The sequence below is a fragment of the Taudactylus pleione genome, unplaced genomic scaffold (assembly GCF_031769625.1).
Source record: "Taudactylus pleione unplaced genomic scaffold, aTauple2 ptg000559l, whole genome shotgun sequence".
NCBI lineage: Eukaryota > Metazoa > Chordata > Amphibia > Anura > Myobatrachidae > Taudactylus > Taudactylus pleione.
This window is the reverse complement of record NW_028284961.1, coordinates 119,904-131,530: the sequence shown is the minus strand read 5'-3', so window position 1 is coordinate 131,530 and position 11,627 is coordinate 119,904. Positions and strand designations below refer to the sequence as shown.

General features: G+C 48.4%; 1 protein-coding gene across 1 annotated transcript in view; it reads right to left on the bottom strand.

The window, feature by feature from the left end:
- The window catches only part of LOC148481832 (uncharacterized), a 142,826-nt gene that overhangs the window by 22,241 nt on the left and 108,958 nt on the right, over positions 1–11,627 (bottom strand). Inside the window, exon 20 of the mRNA XM_088452937.1 lies at positions 4,948–4,989. Within this exon, the coding sequence (XP_088309063.1) occupies positions 4,948–4,989 (42 nt within the window). The remainder of the gene's footprint in view (positions 1–4,947; positions 4,990–11,627) is intronic.

Genomic DNA, 11,627 nt, shown 5'->3' with positions numbered 1-11,627 from the left:
CCCAGTACTGTGGAGGGACAGGACCACCGCAGAGGTGCAGTTATGCCCAATCATGGCATTAATTCTACAAGGGGTATGTGGCTGCTACCTAGTAGGGGCAAAGTTACACATCCCATTCCCTCCTGTGCCACAATAGAGGCCACATCCTGGGTATTTTGCACCTGCCTGGCCCCCCATATCCGATGACGTGATACCCCGATAACCTACACTGAGTCTCATCTCCTGGTATCTAGTGATATTCTGCGCTCATTTTCATCTCTTAAGGATATATAGTTATTACTATGCAATACCTAACATTTTATAATGACACTTATTGCTGGGGCAGCTGAGTGACACTCGCTCACACGTGATACTGACTGACAGCGTAGAAGTATCTTACCAACCAGGTCGCCATGCTTCCAAACAGGTGTGAATTCGCTCTGCCAGTTACAGAACGTTCCATAAGATAAAATGTAAGAATGTTAAAAAAAAAAAATACAAAAAAAAGATTCATAAAGCTGTAATTTGTGTTAGAAAACAAAACACTTTAATAAATAAATAAATAAATAAATAAAGGCTCTTTTAATCACTATCTGCTGCTACTGCCATCATGAGATGCCGAAGCGATAAGAGAAGTGAGGCAGTATGTATGCTACCATGCACTATCCCATCTTCCTCTGGAGAAACAGCAAACAAGGGGTGGATTCAGCACTTGGACGGAAGTGCATAACCGCGCACAAGCAGCTTTGTAATTCCATGGACGCAGCACCGGATAAGCTGCGTGATCCTCGGCCGGCTTAGTGACCATGAGTCAGACAAGCTGGCCATCGCAGATGAGAGAAAGAGGCCAGGAAATCATCAGCCAACTGTGATCCTCTCCATTACCCCCCCCCCCCCCCCCAACAGCGACAACACGGCTCCGTTTTGGGAAATAGAGGCCTTTGCCGCCCCTCCCTGGCCACAAATTGCAGCAGACTGTCAATCACTGACAGTGTGCTGCCTTTCTGTGCACGTACAGATTCCCGACTAACGTGCGCTGCTGAATCAGCCCCAAATTCAGCCAGAGGTAACCCTTTAGTAAATAGGGAGAAGCCTAACTTTCAGTCCTATTTACTATCTGTCAGCGATAATGATACTGGCTGCAAAAAGTGACAGAAGCCTTACTGCACAGCCGGGCAAACCTGCACATGCTTTGCCAGTTCATACATGTGCAGCGGTCAGAGGGCCTAATTCAGACCCGCTCGCTGGTGCCCTAATGCGCATGCGCACGTCGTAGGGAGCTCCGTCGTGCACATGCGCGAGACCCGCATAGCGACAGCCAAGCTGTCGCTCCGGGTCTCGCACCAAAGGAGGCGTGCTGTCGATGGTGACTGACAGCACGCCCCCTTTGAACGCATGGGAACGCCTACCGTCTGGGTCTGGCCCCATGGGAACGCCTACCGTCTGGGTCCGGCCCCACTGACATCACTAGTGATGTCAGTGGGAGTGATTTTGGCTCTGATAGAGCCAAAATCACTCCAGGGCTTGCGGCAGCGAGACCCTACCACAGGGTCCCGTCGCAATCCCGATGGTCTTGACCATCGCGACCATCATCATGGACGCTCGCTATAGCTGTGGGTGGTAACCCACAGCTATGCGAGCATCCAAGAGGCCGCTCCATTTTTAGGTAGGAGGGCCCTGATTCAGAGCGAGCGCTCTGGTCAGAGCGTCAGGCTCTGAATCAGGCCCTGAAAGCCCAGACTTGGGAACCCATTCTGCTTCCAACAAGAAAAAAGAAAAAAAATAGGAAACATATATTGTTTTAATACACTTACTGTATCTTGTAATAAACCTTTTTTTGTGAAGGTGACGATAGCTATTGGAAGACACCAGTGGTACTTATGTAGCTAATGTCCTTATTATATAGGCTTTCCCATGATTTGCATGCAGAGGTCTTTGCCAGAGAGATTTGGTGAAAGCTATTGTTGGCAATTGGGTCATTTGTCTGATCCCTAATAAGCTGTACTTAGGCCCTCATTCAGAGCCACTCGCTATTTGCGGTCGTTCGTTCTAAAACAAGGGGTGGCTATTCAAATGAACCGTTCGCTGTTTGCGGTCTGTTCACGCCTCTAGGTCTGAACGAGCGAACAAAACTTGCGTTCGTTTTTTGAAAAATACGCCCCCTGGCCGCTCGCACCATACGTCATGTCCGCTATTTAATAGATTAATCGAGTACATCGACCAGGGTATGAACTGCTCGCTATTCTTGGGGTTGGTTTTTGCTACCACAATTTTGCGAGCAGTTCTGGCTATAAAATAACCCGGTGACGTGGTCAATGACGCTGCTGTTTTAAATATGCACACCCATAAAACGCCCGTTTTGACCTTTAAGCACGCCTGCGATCGGATCTCCACTCCCCGTTTTCAAGCACCTTCCCCTGTTACCACCCACATACGCCTCATCCTGTCACTCAAATTATCAGGCATTCGCTATTTTGCGAACACATGAATTTCGGCCGCACTGACTGGTTCGCGCATGCGTATAACAATCCGTACGCATGCGCAGTTGGGCAAACATCGCTCTGAGCGAACGAGCAGCCACTTGCGTCCGGCTCTGAATCAGGGCCTTAGTCTCATCTCCTGGCATCACGTAGAGTCCTGTGTCCAGTCTGAGCTACTGGGATCCTGGGAGGTTATTTACTTAGCAGCATGTTTATGCCAGAAATGTAAAGGAGCAATGTTTTTCATAGCAAAATATAGCAAAATATAGCATTGTCTTTTTACATTTTGGACTTAAACATGTAGGAATGTGGTGGCTTATAAACCTCGGGAATCCCCTGCTTGGTGAATCAATATTCTGGATTCTTTCCTTTAGATTGCTTTCCCAGCAGGCGTGGGTCTCCTGTACCCAGTGTGATCTCACAGCATCTGACTGACATTAAGCTATTGTATGTTAGAGCTCTGGGGCTCATTTAGACCCGCTCGCTAGATGAGTACACTCGCACCCAGCGTATGCAAATTTGGGAAGGCAGGTGATCGCACGGCATTAGCTCGCCCACTATGTCTTGGCGTGCGATCGCTTTGTGTATGTAGATGCCCACCAGCCTCTTAAGACGCCCACTTGCGCACGTCATCTCCAGGAAGTGTATGCAAATCATGCATGCCTACCCTCCCGCGGGAGGCTCACGATTTTTCGGGTAACCCCCGGCACCCCTGGAAGGGTAGGCATTTCTCCCGCATTCTGCCCACTTCCTAGTGAAGTGGGCAGAATGAGGAGAATACCCGCAGCGATCGCGGGTCTCCATGTAGGGGCAGGGCTTAAAACGTGATTCTACATGAATCATGTCATTTGGCCCCGCCCCTATGCAAATTCTAGCCAATCGCGGACATTTTACCGTGAGGGGGCGGGGCTTAATGGCGTGAATCTTCAGGCCCCACCCCCCATTGCCTCCCTCCTGCTTCTCTTACCCGGGCTTCTCCCGGGAAGAGATCTTCAAAAGGTAGGCAACTCTGATGCAAATATTGGTACATCGGGTACCATTGGATGCGATCGCAGCGCTTGAGGCTGACCATACCCTACCGCAAGCAGTTCAGTGTAAAAACCAGCCAGGTGACGTGTACTATGATGCTGCCTATAATTTATATACACTTCTGAAACGGCGTTGAGACGCTCAGGCGCGCCTGCATTTGAATCTCCACTCCCCCGTTTCTAGCGCCCAGCCCGTCACCACCTACAAACGGCTTCTCCTGTCACTCACTCTGCTGGGCTGTCTATGCGCAGCGAACGAACGCTTCCCGATCTCTCACTGCAGTTCACACACTGCGATGCATATGCATGCGCACACTGTGAAAATTGTCCGGCTACGAGCGAACGCATCCTAGCGAGCGGCAGGGCCGGATTGAGGGCCACATGGGCCTGGAGCTGAAAATGACCAAGGGCCTATTATGAGAAGCAGAGGAGGCGTGACCAGTGCTGTGTGGGTGTGGCCAGTGCCATGTGGGCGTGTACCCCCTATACTCTCAGCCCCAATATCGCCCTAAATATGTAAAACAAAAAAAATGCTTCATTTTTTGAGGTAAATAGAAAAACAATTTTACTACTTATGATTTATGGCCGACCGTGTGGAGAGCAGATGGCCAGTCAACATCATGTTGTCATGACAATGGGCCTATTTTTATGTGGAGGCCTGGAGCTGGAGCTCCATCCGCCCCATTATTAATCTGGCCCTGGCGAGCGGGTCTGAATCAGTTCCTCTGTTCTATTTTGCTGTTTACCGTCTGTTATGCTTCCCCACCACAAGGGGTCGCTAGGGCTCCTACTATGTGAGCTGCAGTTATGGGTCTGACCAGAGGTGCCGCTCTTCTAACCGTTCTGTGGTCAGGTAATTGAATATACATTAACAGCTTGGAATACACCTGACAGCTGTCTACTTAGGGCCTGATTCATTATGGATCACAACTGCAATCGCAGCTCCGTAATCGCACGTAATTCAACTGCGAAAATATGCTATCGCAATCGCAATGCCGCCCACTGCCCCTTCCACACATCCATAATACCTTGCAAGTCTGCAAAACCATCGGTAACATCGGCCCCTCATGCACAATTGCTACAGGTCAGACCTTACTCAAAAATTGCTAACCTCAGCGCACGCTACGAGTACTCCAGCTGCCTATGCCATCGCAGTGGGTAATTTATGCACTCCCCTGTAACAGCGCTCAAACGTACTGACAAGCATGCATTTCGCCAACCACCCCGCCCATCAACACCCCCAATGCTCACTTCCTGTCACTCACTCTGCGATGGGTCTGCGTAACCACTGCGATTACTGTGCGATTACTGTGCCATCCCAGTGGTGGCTTCCCGCACGTGCACTGCTATGCATACTCACATGCAGAAGGCAACTATCAGCCGTCTGCGTGCGTAACCGCAATGGCGATCCGTAATGAATCAGGCCCAGGGTGCAGTAAATAGACGGTAAATGTCTGTACCTCATCCCTTCCCCGACCGCTGTCACCGTCTCTTCCCGGTACCTTTACAAAGAAGAGAAAGAAGCATTAATGTTACATCTTCCGTGTATGTTCCCATTAATGTTACATCTTCCGTGTATGTTCCCATTAATGTTACATCTTCCGTGTATGTTCCCATTAATGTTACATCTTCCGTGTATGTTCCCATTAATGTTACATCTTCCGTGTATGTTCCCATTAATGTTACATCTTCCGTGTATGTTCCCATTAATGTTACATCTTCTGTGTATGTTCCCATTAATGTTCCATCCGCCATGTATGTTCCCATTAATGTTACATCTCCCGTGTATGTTCCCATTAATGTTACATCTTCCGTGTATGTTCCGATTAATGGCTGGTGGCTTACTGTATGTTTGCAAATGTATGTAACTGAAATCTCTGCATTACCATTAACATGTAGGATGTACTGTATGTCTCTTTTGCTAATTCTGGTGCACGTACTGTAAGGGGCATGTAATGGCATTTTAGATGTTGGTAATGTGCGGTCCTTGAAGAATATTAAGCTGCACATCACTGGTCTACCTGCTGCTTTCCCTTTGCATTAGGGGTGAGCGGGTTCGGATTTCTGAAATCCGAACCCCCCCGAGCCCCCCCGATCCGAGTCCGATCCGAATCAGGCTCGACTTTTCCCGCCTGACTCGGATCTGAAATCGAGGCAAAACGTCATCATCCCGCCTTCCGAGTCTCACGGGTTTTGGATCCTATATAAGGTACCCACGTCGGCGCCATTTTCTCACTCGGCTGTGGACAGTGAAGAGGGAGGGTGGGAGTTAGGGCTGTGTAGTGTAGTGTAGTGTAGTGCTGCTGTTGTCCACTACTTCAAAGTCCATAGGGGCTGGCTGTGTTGTGCTGTGCTGCTGTTGTTAATAGGGGCTGTGTCCACTACTTCAAAGTCCATAGGGGCTGGCTGGACTGTGTTGTGCAGTCAGTTCTCCATAGGGGCTGTGTCCACTCCAAAGTCCTGTGCAGTGTCCCAGTCCTAAAGAGGTGCTGTAGTGTTGTCCAGGGGGTGCTCTGTCCATCAGGGGTGCTCCCCCCAAGTGCTAAAAAAATAATATATTTTCTGTGTTTGTGAATTGTGTGTGCAGTAGCCGCACGTGCATCAACAAAGTAGTGCCAAGCGTGCGCCTGTGTCATAAGTAAAGGGCCGGCTGGCTTGACCGTTAAAGGGTGCTGTAACCCCCGAAAGTACACTCCAGTCCAAACCAAAAAAAAATTATTTTCTGTGTTTGTGAATTGTGTGCGCAGTAGCCGCACGTGCATCAACAAAGTAGTGCCAAGCGTGCGCCTGTGTCATAAGTAAAGGGCCGGCTGGCTTGACCGTTAAGGGTGCTGTAACCCCCGAAAGTACACTCCAGTCCAAACCAAAAAAAAAATTATTTTCTGTGTTTGTGAATTGTGTGCGCAGTAGCCGCACGTGCATCAACAAAGTAGTGCCAAGCGTGCGCCTGTGTCATAAGTAAAGGGCCGGCTGGCTTGACCGTTAAGGGTGCTGTAACCCCCGAAAGTACACTCCAGTCCAAACCAAAAAAAAAATTATTTTCTGTGTTTGTGAATTGTGTGCGCAGTAGCCGCACGTGCATCAACAAAGTAGTGCCAAGCGTGCACCTGTGTCATAAGTAAAGGGCCGGCTGGCTTGACCGTTAAAGGGTGCTGTAACCCCCGAAAGTACACTCCAGTCCAAACCAAAAAAAAAATTATTTTCTGTGTTTGTGAATTGTGTGCGCAGTAGCCGCACGTGCATCAACAAAGTAGTGCCAAGCATGCGCCTGTGTCATAAGTAAAGGGCCGGCTGGCTTGACCGTTAAAGGGTGCTGTAACCCCCAAAGTACACTCCAGTCCAAACCAAAAAAAAAATAATTTTCTGTGTTTGTGAATTGTGTGCGCAGTAGCCGCATGTGCATCAACAAAGTAGTGCCAAGCGTGCGCCTGTGTCATAAGTAAAGGGCCGGCTGGCTTGACCGTTAAAGGGTGCTGTAACCCCCAAAGTACACTCCAGTCCAAACCAAAAAAAAAATTATTTTCTGTGTTTGTGAATTGTGTGCGCAGTAGCCGCACGTGCATCAACAAAGTAGTGCCAAGCGTGCGCCTGTGTCATAAGTAAATGGCCGGCTGGCTTGACCGTTAAAGGGTTCTGTAACCCCCAAAGTACACTCCAAACCAAAAAAATATATATTTTCTGTGTTTGTGACTTGTGTGCACTGTGGCTGCACGTGCATCAACAAAGGAGCAGCGCCAAGCGTGCGCCTGTGTCCCATAAGTAAAGAGCCGGCTGGCTCATTTCTTAAAGGGTGGTGTAACCCACAAAGTGCACTACTCTCCAGCAAAAATAAAAAAATATTTTCTGTGTTTGTGTGCGCTTTAGCCGCACGTATATATATCAATATAACATAAATGGAGGACCAAACTTTCTCTGATAAAAATAATATAGGGAAAGATCAAGAACCACTTCCTACTAGTGCTGTTGCTGCTGCTGGGAGTTGTTCATCATCCCAGAGAGGAAGTAGGAACATCACTACTTTTACTAAACAATTGACCCTCCAACAGTCCCTAGCGATGAGGATGAAGTACGACAGCAGTCATCCTGAAGCAAAATGTATAACTGAGGCCTTGACTGCTATGTTGGTGTTAGACGTGCGTCCGGTATCCGACATTAGTGCAGTGGGATTTAGACAATTGATGGAGGTAGTGTGTCCTCGGTTCCAAATCCCGTCTAGATTCCACCTGCATCCTCAAAGCAGCAGCGACAAGCGTGTGTCTGTCTGTTAAAGGGTGGTGACACCCTCAAAGTGTGCTACACAAACAATTAAAATATTGTTCTTTTTTTTTCTGTCTTTGTGAAATGTGTGGGCTGTAGCCGCACCTGCATCCTTAAAGCAGCAGCGACAAGCGTGCGTCTGTCTGTTAAAGGGTGGTGTAACTCTCAAAGTGCTCCAAAAAATAAAAAACTATTTTTTTAATGTGTTTGTGACTTGTGTGCGATGTAGCCACACTTGCATCCTCAAAGCAGCAGCGACAAGCGTGCGTCTGTCTGTTAAAGGGTGGTGACACCCTCAAAGTGTGCTCCACAAACAATAAAAATATTCTTCTTTTTTCTGTCTTTGTGAATTGTGTGGGCTGTAGCCGCACCTGCATCCTTAAAGCAGCAGCGACAAGCGTGCGTCTGTCTGTTAAAGGGTGGTGACACCCTCAAAGTGTGCTACACAAACAATTAAAATATTGTTCTTTTTTCTGTCTTTGTGAATTGTGTGGGCTGTAGCCGCACCTGCATCCTTAAAGCAGCTGCGACAAGCGTGCGTCTGTCTTTTAAAGGGTGGTGACACCCTCAAAGTGTGCTACACAAAGAATAAAAATAATCTTCTTCTTTTTTCTGTCTTTGTGAATTGTGTGGGCTGTAGCCGCACTTGCATCCTCAAAGCAGCAGCGACAAGCGTGCGTCTGTCTGTTAGAGGGTGGTGTAACCCTCAAAGTGTGCTCCACAAACAATAAAAATATTCTTTTTTTTTTTCTGTCTTTGTGAATTGTGTGGGCTGTAGCCGCACTTGAATCCTCAAAGCAGCAGCGACAAGCGTGCGTCTGTCTGTTAAAGGATTACATCGGTGACAGCATCCAAGTAGGCATGTCAGACAGTCCGTACCTGTACTGGCAGGAAAAAGAAGCAATTTGGAGGTCCCTGTACAAACTGGCTCTACTTTACCTGAGTTGCCCCCCCTCCAGTGTGTACTCCGAAAGAGTGTTTAGTGCAGCCGGGAACCTTGTTAGCGAAAGGCGTAGGAGGTTGCTTCCACAAAATGTGGAGAAGATGATGTTCATAAAATGAATGATCAACTCTTCCAGGGAGACCAGCCTCCAGAACGTACAGAGGGACCTGTGGTTCCAGCAGGGACGAATTAATACTCTGTGAGGATGAGGATGTACATAACTCTGAAGAGGGTGAGGAATCTGTGGATGAGGAGGATGAGGACGACTTCTTGCCTCCGTAGAGCCAGTTTGTGCAGGGACAGATTAATTGCCAGCTTGTTTTGTGGGGGCCCAAACGAACCAATCATTTCAGCCACAGTTGTGTGGCAGACCCTGGCGCTGAAATGATTGGTTTGTTAAAGTGTGCATGTCCTGTTTATACAACATAAGGGTGGGTGGGAGGGCCCAAGGACAATTCCATCTTGCACCTCTTTTTTTTCTTTGCATTATGTACAGTTTGGGGCCTAGTTTTTCAATGCCATCCTGTCTGCCACTGCAGTTTCACGCCTAGATGGGTCACGTGTTTGTGCCGCCCACTCGTGTCGCTTAGCATAGTCATCCAGCTACCTCGGTGCAACCTTTTGGACATAAAAACACTATTGTGAGGTATTCAGAATAGACTGGAAATGAGTGGAAATTAAGGTTATTGAGGTTAATAATAGCATAGGAGCAGAAAAACCTACAAATTCTGTGATTTTAGCTGTTTTTATGCTTTTTTTCAAAAAAATACAGATCCAAAACACAAAACCCAGAACCCAAAACACGGAAGGGTGGTTTTGGCAAAACCAATCCAGATCCAAAACACGAAGAAAGATCCAGATCCAAAACCAAAACACAAAACACAAAAAGTGGCCGGTGCACACCCCTACTTTGCATACATAATATCCCTTTAGTGGTGTCACAGCACGCCAGAGCCCAGGGTTCACTTGCCAGTTCCGTTGGCTCTGGCCTCCTGTACTGTGGTGGTCCCGCTGCGGGCAGATGCCCATCATCACCCACCACAGTAATGTGTTCAGGGCCAGCGGATTGCCTCCTGGCTGCTGGCTCTCATAGGCATGTGCACACCGCTCTGTCTTAGATATAAAGAGCCTTGCACGCCAAACATGACATCATCACATTGTGCGCTAGATTCAAACACTCCACCCTATAAGGGAAGTTTCTGAGCACTGTTCATGTACCAGAGAATTAGACTCCACACATAGCTCCAGCATTTGTTCCCAGTGAACTCCCAGTAGTTTATAGTGATTTACTGTTCTGACCTTTTCTACTCCATAGACATGATTCTGTGTAACCCCTGGTACTGCGTCTAGGGATTCCTGGTATTGACATTGGCTACTCCAAGCCCTGGTTCTGCTTTATCCCTGGGTCTCCAGTGCCTGCCTAGTTTTGACCCATTCCTGACGACCACGCTCCAGTTCACCCCACTGCAACCAGCCTCTGCCTGACCTCAGTTCCTTCATACCAGCAGTCTGTACAATGGAACTCAGACTGAGGACTGTGACCTGCTTATCAGGTGTAGAAAAGTCTAAATCCCTTGTGGGTCCCTGGTGAAAGCCACAGATAGGTTAGACTCTACGCCTCAGTCCTGGGTATACGCCAAAAATGTATTGTATCAAACAAAGCCATCCATGAAAAGTCCTTAGATCAAATAAAGGCTATACTTCATTATAGCTCCGGCCTTCCCAGTCTATATCCACCTTCATCAGGGGTCAGCCATCATACTGAGCATACAAAAAGGCTTAATATAGCAATAGTAGAGGCTTACATACTCCCACCTGTATTCACACCCCACCATGTGTTATTCGCCAGGCACCAGCCATCCATATCCAGCATGCAGAATCCAGATGTCCAGCCACACATACCGGAAGTGACATCACGAGACCGCAGCTGTCAACATGCGACCGGACGGAACAGAGGCCTGATTCAGCAAGGATCACAATTGCAAACCTGCATGGAGGCATATACTATAGTGTGTAGTGTAGTGCATGAGGGGACACTGGGACTGTCTGTATTACATGTGTCCTAAAAGAGAGGGGACACCGGGACTGTCTGTATTACATGTGTCGTAAAAGAGAGGGGACACAGGGACTGTCTGTATTACATGTGTCCTAAAAGAGAGGGGACATGGGGACTGTCTGTATTACATGTGTCCTAAAAGAGAGGGGACACGGGGACTGTCTGTATTACATGTAGGGGTGAGCGGGTTCGGATTTCTGAAATCCGAACCCCCCCGAGCCCCCCCGATCCGAGTCCGATCCGAGTCAGGCTCGACTTTTCCCGCCTGACTCGGATCTGAAATCGAGGCAAAACGTCATCATCCCGCCTTCCGAGTCTCGCGGGTTTTGGATCCTATATAAGGTACCCACGTCGGCGCCATTTTCTCACTCGGCTGTGGACAGTGAAGAGGGAGGGTGGGAGTTAGGGCTGTGTAGTGTAGTGTAGTGTAGTGCTGCTGTTGTCCACTACTTCAAAGTCCATAGGGGCTGGCTGGACTGTGTTGTGCAGTCAGTTCTCCATAGGGGCTGTGTCCACTCCAAAGTCCTGTGCAGTGTCCCAGTCCTAAAGAGGTGCTGTAGTGTTGTCCAGGGGGTGCTCTGTCCATCAGGGGTGCTCCCCCCAAGTGCTAAAAAAATAATATATTTTCTGTGTTTGTGAATTGTGTGCGCAGTAGCCGCACGTGCATCAACAAAGTAGTGCCAAGCGTGCGCCTGTGTCATAAGTAAAGGGCCGGCTGGCTTGACCGTTAAAGGGTGCTGTAACCCCCGAAAGTACACTCCAGTCCAAACCAAAAAAAAAATTATTTTCTGTGTTTGTGAATTGTGTGCGCAGTAGCCGCACGTGCATCAACAAAGTAGTGCCAAGCGTGCGCCTGTGTCATAAGTAAAGGGCCGGCTGGCTTG